The following is a 14,473-nucleotide window of genomic DNA, read 5'->3' as shown; positions in this document are numbered from 1 at the left end:
GTCTATAAGGCTAAAGCCTACTGACAGGTTCTCTTTAATAAAGAGACCTTCTTTTTCAAAACTGAGGTATATGTGTGTTCTACCACTGATTCCTCAATTGCAATTTACCACAAAGTGTTTGTAACTAGTTTCACTTAAAGTGACAGTAGCCACTATCTGGTTGTGTCTTTGTATGAGGAAAAAAAACTTGTTCTGCAACAAAAAGAGTCTCTGACATTCCATTTTAAATTAAAATTTGTATGAGTGTTTAAACAGAAGTGATGGTATTAGCATTGCTTCTTATTTCTTGAATGTTATGTACACTTATGACACAATTCACAAAGTAATTTTGTACGAAATCTGACTTAAATTGTATTGAAAAGTTGGAAAATCTTTAAAATTTGGAGTTTTGCAAAAATGTTGCGACTTTTGGTATTCTTACACCAGTTTCTCCCAGCTCTGTTAACAAGGGCAGAACTGGAGCAGGATGTGGGCACAGCAGAGATGTGATGCCACAGCTCATCTAATTCATGACAAGCTGTGGTGTTACTTATGCCAGAAATATTACACTAGATTCCTGGTGTGGCACACAGAGGCGCTTCTCAATGGTGAGACGCTCCTGATTTATTAAGAGGCGTGCATCTGTTTATGAATCAAGAGCATCTGACTCCTTCATGCCCCCTGATCAAGACTGGAGAGAAAACTGCTGGTCTTGATGAATCTGGGCCTTATTTGTTAATAATTTTGATAATACTGGAATTATTCTATTCAGTGTCCTTTTTGGTTCACTTACTCCTGGTCCAGAATGAATGATATGAACATGTATTTATTGCAAATGTTTTAATGGCATCACTATATGAGATTTTAAAAATAAAGCTTTTGCACAGCGCTAAAAAGCTTGGCAAAATATTGCATTTATTTATAATAGTTTTATGTGAAATAAAAACTTGGAATATTTCTAAAGTAACAATCTGCAACTTTCTAAAATACTTTATGATTTAATTTCACACCATTTTAGGATCTCTGTTTCCTGCCTTAGAATTGGAACAGCCATATTGCTACTATCCATAGGCTAAAAGACAGCACAGAATTAAAGCACCAATCCAGTTTTTTTTTTTATTTCACTGGTGCTTCTAATGTAAGTTCCCTGTCCCTACACTCATACTTACCACCCTGTCCACACACTCATACTTACCAGCCACCATCTTCACCTTTTATCTACGCCACACCAGTCGGTTTTCAGCAGTTTCGGGGTAAGTGGGAGATCCCTTTTAGGACCCGAAGGTAAGCCTTGTTCTGGTTCTCTTAGACTTGCAGTAAGAGCTTGTGATCGTTACTTCTGACTTCTTGTCTTGGTGGTGTGGGACCAAAGCTGCGCCAGGAAGAGCTGAAGACAACATCTGGTAAGTATAATACTACAGGCAGGAATCTTTTGTTAGCAGCACTTTTCCAGTGCTGAATAAAAAACCCCACTGGAGTGGTGCTTTAAAACTGAGTTCACAATACTGTCTGTATTAATGAATTCCTGATGAGTTTTGATGTATTTACTTTGAAAATTTACATTGAAATTGCTGTTTAATCCTGATACTAATGTCCGCTAGATTTGGACTCATAACTAGAGATGAGTGAACCCAATCTGTAAAGAGAAACATGGAATGAATTTTACATCACCAAAGTTCGGGTGCCCATTGACTTCAATGCGGTTCATCAGGTTTAAGGTCAGGTGGATACCAAGCTTTCAAATAAAGTTCACTCGAACCCAACGAACATCCACGGGTCCACTCATCCCTACTCAACATGATCATTTTAATATGAGACAGATCAAATTTTAGTAGCTGACATCACTAAAATAAACATCTAGCCTGGGCAAACCCCTGAGAGTTATCACACAGGCGTAACTATAGATACACTATAATTTGCATTACTGATTTATTTTGTTCATACAATCCCTACAGTGTAGAATATTCTCAGCTACGAGAAGTAGGACTTACTGAAACAGATGAAATGAGACTGTAATGATTCCCTGACATCAAGCAGAGATCTTAAAATGGGTGAGAAATCAAAATATTTGGATAAGAAATTATCAAAGGCTTTGTGTCACTAGCGGCATAGAAAAGATGGAAATTATGGGGCAGGCTATATATGCACTAACATTTGCTTTTGGAAAATGATCGTGCAAGTACAGTCAAAGATGCGCCAAATGTATTAGAAGTGCAGCTCTGAAACATCTCTCTATATAAATTCCTCCAAAGTATATTGGAAAGTTATATGTTTGCAACCAGAAACCCCCATTAATGACAAGGATTCAAAATTAGAAAGCAAGTATGCAGGCGTACACTGAAAGCTTGCTTGGATTGTTCTTATGCTTTTCTCGTCATGCATTTTGCAGGCGTTCAGCTTTTCACGGACTATTGCTCTAGCGGCATGGGCAAGGTGACATTATACAGTTGCTCTTCCATTTGTGCTGCAGATTAAAAACAGAGTGATAGTGTCATCTACCATTAAGGTTGTATCACATATACCGTCAAATTTCAAGTGTTATTCAGTATTAGCACAATTTGACAGGATAATCTGATAATGTCAGCGAATCTTTCATGTACAGTAAATTCTGAATCTTTTGAAATTTAAATTTTTGCACCCCTTCAAAGAAGCAGCACGCGAAACGTGCGTCAGGGGTGCTTATGTGGCTACCACACAGGTTGTACTACATGTTATATTAACTACTTTGCTTTTCATATATAACAGAATAGGCATGGTTCTCTTGATTCTTATGTCCATCTATATTCATTTTTACATTCTGCACTAATGAGAGATATGTTAGGGAGCTCTATAATTATAATTATCTAGTATTTATTTGTATACTTTTAAGCTCTTACTCCTCTCCTTTAGTTCCATTGTTTGCAGAATCTTAATCCATAATATTGTCATTCAATTTTGGTGTATTACCCCTTTTTCCATGCCTATGCAATTCTAACTTTATTATTATCATTACTTGTCTATGTCAATTTAGCTCTATTTATTGTTGTGGTATACAGTGTGGTTATGCCTGTGCTTGACATTTACTTTTAATGTGATTTTAAAGTTTCTTTAACCTTTTTTAAATCAATAAAATAAGAATTTTGTATACCCATGGCCATCACTCCCTTCTTTATCGGTTTTCTGTTTGATTAGGGGAGAGCCCTTTATTTTTGGTCCATCTGAATCAAATTTTAACTAGAGATGAGCGATTCTTTTGAAATTTAAGTTTTTCCAACTTCTCCAAATTTTTTCCCAAAATTTGATTCGCCCCTAATTGAAAGTGTCTACCTTGAAAATAAATAGTAATGTAACATGAAATAGTTCATAATTAATATTTCCCATATGTCTACTTTATGATGACATTGCATTTTAAAAGTCTATTTAGTTTATAAGTTTATCAGCAATTTTTCAAGAAACTTTCAGAAATGTGTTTTTAAGAATCGATTCGGCACTGAGATGCCAATGAATTGCCGATATATTACTGCAGAAGCCCCAAAAAACAGATCATTTTAAAAAGTGCACTCTTTATAGTTTTCAAAATAGTATTTAGAAAGTGTTTTTAAACTCTTCAGGTGCTTCTTATGAACTATTGCAAAGTGAAAATTGCATGTTTTTCATTGAGATATAGTTCCTGCAATTTGCTGAAATGGTTTCCTATCATCATATTGAATTGGCAATACAGGGAAAACCTCCAGAAGTGACCCCATTTTGGAAATCATCCCCATCAAGGACATTTTCATAGGTGTAATAACTATTTAACTCTAAAGTGTCTTCGGGAAAATAATGTGCTGTAGATGGCAAAAAAAGAAATCTGTCATATAATTCCCAATTGGGATTTGTTTCTTTACATTGATTGTGCAGCATTAGTGAGATGCAAATTTTATTACGTGGATACACAATTTATATAGTTTTAGCTAAAATATAAAAATATTTTGTAAAAAACTAAAATATTTCTCTGTTCTCCTATTCTGAGACACATGACCTTGTTATTTTTCTGTTGATGTGAGTTGTATGAGGTCTTATTGTTTGAAGGAAAAGTTGTAGCTTTTATTGCTTTTGTATGCACGTGGTCAATTTTATTTTAATCTTTTGTGAGACTATGTTACTATGTAAAACAGCAATTCTAAAATTGTTTTTTAATTTTGTTATGGTGTGCACTGAGTAGGATAAATAGTTTACTCATTTTTATAGTTTTGGTTGTTGTAGACACAGTGATCCCAAACATGTACAGTTTATCACTTTTTTTACAATAAAATCGGACGGGGTGTATGAGTGTATGAAGGCTTGTTTTTGTGACAGTTTTGTTTTTTTTTTTAATTTTTTTCAATGTGAAGTAACAAAAAATACAACAATTTTAGCTATTTTTAACGGTGTTTACACAGCAATGCAAGTGACAACCTAATTTTATAGTTCGACTAGTTGCAGACCCAACAATTACAAATACATGTTGCTTTTTTTCTTTATAAATTGTTATTTTTTGTTTGTTAGAGTTTTTTATTTTCGTTTAATTTTTCAGTGTTTTTTTTTACTGTACAGGTAATAGGAATAGCTCACACCTCATCTTTTGTTACTGCAGCCGGTCAGCTCTCCCACAATCTACCCACTCCTCATTCACACTAGGTAAAGTCAGCAGGATCATTTTGAAGTTGAGATTCTCAGCTTTAGGGTTCAGTCATATGACCATAGATTCTCTCATCTGAGAGAATCGGGTTGATTATGCTAATGACACTCTGATCAAACTCTGATCAGAGTTTGATCAGAGTGTCCCCATATTGTTATCCGATTCTCTTGGATGAGGACAAGATGGATAACAAAACTTCTCCATCTTCTCCATTCTATGAGTCCATTGATATAAGACTACACACAGATTTGAATGCGCGACTGGCATCATATTTCAAAATCCTCCGATTTTTTTCACTGCCATCAGCACTGCCCCATGGAATAACATTGGTCCTAGTCTATTCAATAAAACATTGTTTAGCACTTGTCTGATGTATACACTTGTGTGAGTGAGCACTTAAGATGAATCTCAGAAGTGCAAGCTGCCATACAATCAAAAACTCATATGTTATCCATAATGATACCAAGAAAAATGACAGCTCATCCCACACAAAAAATATGAACTTAAAGGGAACCTGTCACCCAACGCAGGCGTTTTTAAGTAAAACAGCCACCTTCTGCAGCACTAATGCTGCATTCTGTCAAGGTGGCTCTTTTATTTAGCGTCCCTTCCACCACCGAAATAATCGTTTTTAAAATTGGTTAAACATACCTGATATTTGTCAGGGGTCAGGGCTTAGAAGAAGACCTAGTAAGGTCGAAACGCGTAGTCTGCACGCATAAAGCAGCAGTGTGCCCTTTTTTCTTCTGACCCCCTGTATATATTTGGGTTTCTGCCACATGGAACTATTTTCAAAGATAAAAATAAAATGGATTTTATGGCCAAGTAGGAAGCATCCACTGGAATTATTTGCTGGTTTTTGTTTCTTACCGCGCAAAGACGTACAGAGACACCTAAAGGCCATTTTCGGGTACAACAGGTCCAAGTTTATTTAGCTGCCGTCTGCCTGATGGCCACAGAAGTACACCGCACTTCACTTCACGGCCCTCCGTTCCTCGGGCCCGCTATGCACACCGCACTGTTACACCAGGGATGTATTAATACGTACCGTCCCTTTTTACACTTGTGACGCACTGACCGCTCGGTCACTGTGGCTGCTGTAGGCCTGAACACCAACAGTACTTTCACTGGTCAAATGTCATCCTTAACACGGTATGCGTACTCTCTTTGTCTCGTCTCTGTTGCGGTATTCCTGTCAGGACCACCCCCTAGACGTTCTCTCTCCTCAGTCCCCCTGGTTTGGTTTTCCTCAGAGTGCACAAACTGTCACAGTTTTCCTGTCACTTGGGCTCCCCCTGAGGACTGGAACTTTCTGGAACCCTCCTTCAAATTTATATCTTTCCCGATTCCCTGTAACTCCGCCCCCATTACCAACGGTTTCCTAAGCCCTAAGCTGATGTCAAGTCTTTTGCTCACACTCCTCCCTGTCCTCTAATGGTCGACCCAAGGTACTGCACGTCCACTACACTTTCTCAGCTGTTTCCCCACTGTAGTAACTGACACCTATCTAAACTGTGCAACCCTATCTCTCTCTATTCTAACATGTCCGTCCGTCCGTCAGGTCACCTTCCCTTCACTCCCCCTTCCTTTATCTATTGTCGTCCTCGACAATCGTAATCCCTGCCTTCGTCGTTCTGAAGCTTCACCTACACTCTGTTGTCGGACCAGCTGTTGGGCCAAACCCACTACCTGCGGGGGCCGAACCAAACTGGGAGCACCATGCTCTGAGCAGCCTACTGCTACTCACCAGTGCGCACGCCACGTGACAACATCTTTCAAATTGGCTAGGTACACCCATATTCTCTCTATGGCGTGTACCTTCCCCTACTCTCCCCCACCGTCACCTTCCACTGTCTGGCACGCCATGATCGAGGTCTCACACCTACCAGATTATTGCCGGCGTCTGCCTTCTTCCTTCAGGGGTGTCCGTAGTGTCGGGGACCTGACCTAGGACGGCTGTCTTTCTCACGTCTTCCATCTCTTTTTCCTTTCTTTCAGTTATAGGTCATGGTCGGCATCTCGGTCTCCCAGACCCTCTCAACTCATAGACCCCTTCGGTCTCACGCTTCCTTCGGTCACACAGACCTTCCCTTACCCGGACCTCTTGCATTTTACTTTGGCATATTATACATTAAGCAACTTTATAATAGCGCAAGTACCCCATTTTTATATATATTTTTTTCATTTTCTTTTGGTTTTATAACCAACACATGACATAACATTGCATATTTTCCTTCTTCCCCCCTTCCTTTAACATATACACTCCCTCCATCATGACATCCCCGCTTTGCCAGGCTTAATTCAACCAAAAACTTTAACTTCTTATATCAAACTTTTTCATTAACGTATACATCAACTGTCCTTATGCTTTGCACAACGGTGCGACGAAATTTCGAGAGTTCAAACCACTCCCAGGCGGCCGGCAGCGAGGGGCCCCACAGCCGTGAAGCTCCCGGGATGTAGGGAGTGTCCTAGGGGTTCTCACTACGGGGGCTCATGGTCCTCTGGCTCAGCAACCACAGCTACCGCGTAGTAGCCACGGGGGCAGTACTCTTTGTAGTACGTCACCCAGTCCCCCTCATGCAGAGCCCGACCGTGATGAATAGATGCCACATTAATATAGACCTTTTGTCCAGTCTCATCCCGGATGAAACCGTATCCTCTATCGATGATGGTGTATACCAGCCATCCCCGTGATCTCTTCACCGCCATGCCGGCCTCCCCTTTTGAGTGGAGCAGACTCCATACCTCCTGCTCCCGAGCCTTCTTCTGCTTGATCACCTCCGCGACCCAAACGGAGGGTGTCGCGCCAGTCCCAGAGTCCGGTGGGCGGGACTCAGCCAAAAAAGAGTGTGGGGCAGAGGCGGCCGATGAGGTCAGCGGCCCAGCAGCCGCTGGGGCCGGATGGTGGATGGAAACAGCCATATCTCCAGGAGTCTGAATAGCCAGGTTCGCCATGGAGGCCGCAGCCAGCTCCAATGCAGGCATAGCCACGGCTGTAGAACAGGCCGCACCCATGTTTCAACTGGAGTCGGAGCAGCAGCCGCTTTAGACGAAGAGAACACCAGCGGCGGGGAAAGCGTATCAGCGCCTTCTAAAGTTAGGCTCTGTTCCGGTGACATCAGGCGGGATGGTTCAGGAGCTGGAGTGGAGGCCCTGCTTAATTCTGTGTAGATGGTCGGGCGCTCTTTAGCCGGGCCCTGGGGAACACAGGATGCCGCGCGCTGTGGCTGTATGGTGGGAGCCGCCTGCGGAGCTGCCAACAGGGCCGGGGGAACTCTCACCTTCCCCGGCGCAGCAGCCTCCGTCACCACGCGGCTCCTCCCGCAGTCTCCGCTCCTCAATCCGCTGTTCAGCGGTCCCAGCCTCCAGGCTCAGGGACTCCGTGGGGAAGTCCTACGCCGGTATCAGTGGCGGTCGCTCCTTCTGGCTCCACACAGGCTCCACTCCCCCGCTCAGTATTCTGCTTTCTTCCCGTGATCCTGAGGGTGACGTCTTCTGGCGTAGCTCGGTCTCCTGCCGCCATTGCCACTCCAGGCGGCCGATGCCCCAACACCTGCAGCGTCTCATGCCGTCCGATGGGCAGCAATCGAATGGTGCCAAGCAGCCGCACCCAAGCTTTTGCTCTGTGCCACTCCCTCTGCTGGGTGGGGCATTGGCAGGCCTTTCCACCCATTTGTCAGGGTCCAGTATGGGGGCGCATCGGCCTCCCGGGACACAGCGCTGGTCCCCGGGGTATGTAGGAGGGGGCCCCAGTCCATTGGGAACAACAGCATACACCTGGATCTCTCCTCTGCACTGATGCATCACCGCCATCTTGCACCAGTCCTGGTACCTCCCCTGATCTTCTGCTGGTGACGCAGATACGCCACAGTGCTCCCAAATTGTAATCCACAGGTGAGTAATTTGTATTCCACAGGTATTTGTAATCCAAGCAGTATAGTCCAAGTCTTTTTCCATCCCTTGAGGCAGGTCTGCCGCAGAAGATGACGTATTAGCGGCGGCGATCCTGCCGACTACGCCAAGTGTAGGGTTCGTGGGTCGGACTGGGGGGTGGTCCCTCTCCTTACCGCGCAAAGACATACAGAGACACGTAAAGGCCATTTTCAGGTACAACAGGTCCAAGTTTATTTAGCCGCCGTCCGCCTGATGGCCACAGAAGTACACCGCACTTCACTTCACGGCCCTCCGTTCCTCGGGCCCGCTATGCACATCGCACTGTTACACCAGGGACGTATTAATACGTACTGTCCCTTTTTACACTTGTGACGCACTGACCGCTCCGTCACTGTGGCTGCCGTAGGCCTGAACAGTACTTTCACTTTCTCTTTGCCTCGTCTCTGTTGCGGTATTCCTGTCAGGACCACCCCCCTGACGTTCTCTCTCCTCAGTCCCCTGGTTTGGTTTTCCTCAGAGTGCACAAACTGTCGCAGTTCTCCTGTTACTTGGGCTCCCCCTGGGGACTGGAACTTTCTGGAACCCTCCTTCAAATTTATATCTTTCCCGGTTCCCTGTAACTCCGCCCCCATGACCAACGGTTTCCTAAGCCCTAAGCTGATGTCAAGTCCTTTGCTCACACTCCTCCCTGCCCTCTAATGGTCAACCCAAGGTACTGCACATCCACTACACTTTCTCAGCTGTTTTCCCACTGTAGTAACTGACACCTATCTAAACTGTGCAACCTATCTTTCTCTATTCTAACATGTCCGTCCGTCTGTCAGGTCACCTTCCCTACACAGATGCCTCACATACGTCAGTCATGTCCAGTGATCATTTCTTTTTCTCGGGCTTGCTGCACTGCTGCCCTTCTTAGCACCGCCCCCACTGGTCACATGGTGCTGACATCATCACAGGTCCTGCTGGCACCCACTGCTCTGCTGAGCTCTGCCCCTACTGGTCACATGGTGCTGACATCATCACAGGCCCTGCTGGCACCAGTGCTTGCTGAGCTCCGCCCCTACTGGTCACATGGTGCTGACATCATCACAGGTCCTGTTGCACCACTGAAAGAATATTACAGCACAGGTGCGAAAAAAAGAAATGAATGCTGAGGAGGCGGTGCCAAATTCAAAAGCTGGACATGACTGACGTATGTGAGGCTATGTGTCCTGGGGGGAAAGCCCTGCCCCCCTGACAAATATCAGGTATGTATGACCAATTTTAAAAACAATTATTTTGGCGGTGGAAGGGACGCTAAATAAAGAGCCACCTTGACAGAATGCAGCATTAGTGCTGCACAAGATGGCTTTTTTACTTAAAAACACCTGCGGGGGGTGACAGGTTCCCTTTAACACCTACAAAAACATTAAAATGAGTATGATGTTATCCCCATACGTCTTACCTTTAAAATAGGCACACTCAAATAGATTTTTAGTTTCTCCGGTACTCTCCAGGGTGAATTCGTGAGTTTGTTCTTTGAACGATTTTATCTTGAATATCTCATATCCAGGGATTAATAACTCTTTTTCAGATTGATAATTTGAGAGCTTCCTTATGTTAGCGCCATAACGTGTTTGCATTATGAAGAATGACGCGGTGCCAAATTGTTTCGCTACCTTTATATCTTCAGAGCTTGAGGTAAACTGGCCAAATCGGATGAAACCACTTGAATTTTTAGAAGGTACAAAATGTATGCTTTTCACGCCTCTATATACCAGTGTGGATTTTTCCTTGTTACCTAACATGTCCACAGCCATAGTCAAGTAGTAGTGCAATGCCTTAAAATGGTAATCGTTCTTGTAATTTGTTAATGAAGCACCGACAGCTCTTGTTGCGTCATTGAAAGACTCATACATATCACCTGTATAAACAATCACTGCAATTCCATATTCATCTTTAAATTTTTCTGGGAGCTCCATAGTTGGTTTGATTCCTTTCCAACGATTTGTTGCATCCTCCCAGGATTTTTTAAATTCCTTATTGGATTGCATTTCAGATTTTAATATGTCTGGGATGACCTTATCCATTTTCAGTCTGCAATCTTTATATCGATCATCAAATATCTCAGGATTGTCATCCAGTGGTTTCTCCTAGACAGAAGAAAAAGGCTCTTTAATTTTTCAATGTGATTATCTACCTCTACTAACAGGTGTACCTTAGGATCTGTGTTTAAAACATAGAACAATCTTGTTTTATAGAAATTTTAGAGTAATAAAATCAAAATGAAAAAAGGTCTACAAGAGAAATAAAATAATAAAGTAAAGAAGAACGGCATAGGTGTAAAATAAGTACCCTGCCTATGCTAGTTAACAATAATAGATCATGCTAATTTTCACAACACCAATGACATCAACCAAACTGGAATACCCCTCTAAAGATTGTCTAAACGCTGTGTCTAATATCATGTCCTCACTATATCTGAAACTGAACCTGTCAAAGACTGAACTCCTGGTGTTTCCTCCCTCTTCTAATGTACCTATACCCGACATTGCCATTTCTGTGTGTGGTTCCACTATTACTCCCCAACAACTGGCCCGCTGTCTTGGGGTCATACTTGATTCCGAGCTTTCCTTTGCCCCCCACATTCGATCACTGGCTCGCTCTTGTCATCTGCACCTCAAAAACATTTCTAGAATCCGACCTTTTCTTACTTTTGACTCTGCAAAAACTCTTACTGTTTCTCTTATTCACTCTCGTCTCGACTATTGTAATTCTCTTCTAATCGGTCTCCCTCTTACCAAACTCTCCCCTCTCCAATCTGTCTTGAATGCTGCAGCCAGGATCATATTCCTCACCAATCGTTACACCGATGCCTCTACCTTGTGCCAGTCATTACACTGGCTACCCATCCACTCCAGAATCCAGTACAAACTTATTGCCCTCACCCACAAAGCCCTCCATAGCTCAGCACCTCCTTACATCTCCTCCCTTGTTTCAGTATACCACCCTACCCGCACCCTCCGTTCTGCTGATGACCTGAGGTTAGCATCCTCAATAGTCAGAACCTCCCACTCCCGTCTCCAAGACTTTACACGTGCTGCGCCAATTCTTTGGAATGCACTTCCCAGGTCAATACGATTAGTCCCCAATCCCCACAATTTTAAGCGTGCCCTGAAAACGCATTTATTCAGACTGGCCTATCGCCTCAACACATTAACCTAATCTATCCCTGTGTGGCACAGCCAAAAGTTTTACCATAACCAGGTTCCCCGCATCATGTTCCCACATGCTTTATGCATCCATCAGCCCACTGTGTCTGTACTGTTACACACTTAACATTATGGCTGGTCCAAACAATCAGGGCAGCTGTTACCACCCACCTTTCGTGTCTCCCTTTTTCCCCTATAGACTGTAAGCTTGCAAGCAGGGCCCTCATTCCTCTTGGTATTTTGTTATAATCTACTGTATGTGATTATTGTTATGCTGTAATGTCTATTGTCTGTACAAACCCACTCTGAAATGTAAAGTGCTGCGGAATATGTCAGCGCTATAGAAATAAAATTTATTATTATTATTAAAGGTTGTAAAGATGCAACTATCTTCCAATAGGACAGCATCAGCTGGACATACCCATGAGATTGCTGTTGGCCAAAGTACTGCCCAACAGACAGTTCTCTCTCCGAACTAGTCATTACATCGGAGCACCCATCTCAGCCAAATGTACTTATGCTCTGTATGAGAGATCTGCTGCTAGAATTATCTGGCAGTGGCAGAGGTAATACACAATAGTGCAGCAGTACCGGAGCAATATTATATCTGTACAACATTTACAATATATTTATATTAGAACTCTTTAAAGAGAAGGTGACATTAAAGGGAAGTCTTACTTCACTCCCTTACATCCCCTTTCCTAGAATTTGGTTGTCTCAGCTAAACAAACTACAATATTTACACATACAAAAGGGAATACAATACTGCACCGCGGTCCGTGCTTAAAAAGTGCAAACCTGGCTCACAGTCCTCCAGGTTATGTCCAATGAAAAATATATTTTTTTATATACTACCTATTTACAACATATGGCTTGTTGTTTTTATGAGCCTCAGTCTCTCTGAGGTAGGGCTCCCTCCTTTCCTTAAGGGGAGCAGGCTTTCCCATCAATAAGGAAAGCATCATGAAGAAATATATCAGGATAAGACTTTGCCCACAAACAGCAACCTTGTACGCCTTCAGAGTCCTCCTGGATGGAGAAAGAAAAATGTTGTGAAGAAGAAACTGAGAGTGGTGGTCATGGGGGATTCCCTGTTGAGAGGAACAGAGGCAGCTATCTGCAGACCGGATATAACTTCAAGAGAAATGTGCTGTCTTCCAGGTGCAAAAATTAAAGATGTGTCTGACAGTTTATCAGGACTCTTCAGACCTACAGATGACTACCCATTCCTGCTACTACATGTGGGGACAAATGACACCGCAAGAAACGACCTGGAAACCATCTGCAGAGACTTTGAAAACTTAGGCAATAAAGTGAAAGAACTGGGAGCGCAGGTGGTCTTCTCTTCCATCCTCCCAGTGGATGGCCATGGAACAAGGAGGTGGAATAAGATTCTGCAGGTGAACAACTGGCTACATCGATGGTGCCGTCAGCAACGATTTGGATTTCTGGATCACGGAGTGAATTACTTTTACGATGGACTACTTGCTAGAGATGGGGTGCACCTTACGAAGACTGGAAAACAAGTATTTGGAAGTCACCTTGCTACACTTGTAAGGAGAGCTTTAAACTAGAACAACGTGGGAAGGGAAGCAAAAGACCAGAAAAAGCCATACACCTGACAAATGCTATTGAGAACTCTGCTATTAGAAGTGGAAAGGACAAAGACAAAAGAATCTAAATAATAAAAATATTGGAGAAAGAGAAAACAATCACTAACTAAAATGCTTCTATACTAATGCACAAAGCATGGGCAACAAACAAGGAGAATTGGAACTACTAACGCAGGAAAAGAAATATGATGTCATTGGAATCACTGAAACTTGGTGGGATGATACCCATGATTGGAATACAAGACTAGAAGGATACAACTTCTTTGCAAGAAACAGACTTGATAAACGAGGAGGAGGTGTCGCATTGTATGTTAGAAACGCGTATATCTGCACAGAGATTGAAGCTTCAGAGACTGGAAGTTCTGTGGAAACTGTTTGGGTAAGAATACAAGGACAGAACAATGGAAAGGACACCATTGTAGGCATTTACTACGGGCCACCTGTGCAAGCTGAAGATATGGATGAACTCTTTATGCATCAAATGGCCAAGTTCTCCAAAAAATATGACATAGTTGTCATGGGAGATTTCAACTATCCAGACATTTGTTGGGAATCTCTCTCAGGCAAAACTAACAGGTCAAGGAAATTCTTAGCCTCTCTTGCTGACAACTTTATCTTTCAAAAGGTAGGGGAGAAAATAAGGGGAACTGCTACCTTGGATCTAATCCTTATAAACAGGGAGGAAATGGTTGAGGAGGTAAAAGTGGCTGGGACCCTAGGAGGTAGCGACCATGCTATTTTAGAATTTTGGATAACTAGAGGAGGAAGACCTGTGAAGACTCAGACTTCAAGGTTAGATTTCAGAAAGGCAGATTTTAAGGGATTCAGAAAGAGAATTGGAGGGATCCAATGGCTGGATATCCTTAAAGACAAAAATGTCCAGGAAGGATGGGAAATCTTGAAAAATGAAATTCTCAAAGCACAATTGTTAACAATTCCGAAAAGAGGGAAGAATAGGAAGCATTTAAGGAAATCAGGATGGATGAACACAGAACTTAAGCACATGCTAAAAAGGAAGAAAGAAATGTTTATAAAATGGAAAGAGGGAGTCATATCTAAAGAAGAATATAATGATGTCTGCAGAACCTGCAGGGCAACTAACAGAATGGTTTTTAACAGGGAAAAATGCAAAGTACTACATCGGGGCAATAAAA

General features: G+C 42.7%; 1 protein-coding gene across 1 annotated transcript in view; it reads right to left on the bottom strand.

The window, feature by feature from the left end:
• The window catches only part of LOC141089299 (ecto-ADP-ribosyltransferase 5-like), a 63,625-nt gene that overhangs the window by 37,133 nt on the left and 12,019 nt on the right, over nucleotides 1–14,473 (bottom strand). Inside the window, exon 3 of the mRNA XM_073575623.1 lies at nucleotides 9,960–10,647. Coding sequence (XP_073431724.1) covers nucleotides 9,960–10,647 — 688 coding nt within the window. The remainder of the gene's footprint in view (nucleotides 1–9,959; nucleotides 10,648–14,473) is intronic.

The sequence above is a fragment of the Dendrobates tinctorius genome, unplaced genomic scaffold (assembly GCF_039654945.1).
Source record: "Dendrobates tinctorius isolate UK_male_01 unplaced genomic scaffold, ASM3965494v1 ptg000008l, whole genome shotgun sequence".
Lineage (NCBI taxonomy): Eukaryota > Metazoa > Chordata > Amphibia > Anura > Dendrobatidae > Dendrobates > Dendrobates tinctorius.
The sequence above is the reverse complement of the archived record's forward strand: the minus strand, read 5'-3'. Positions and strand labels throughout refer to the sequence as shown.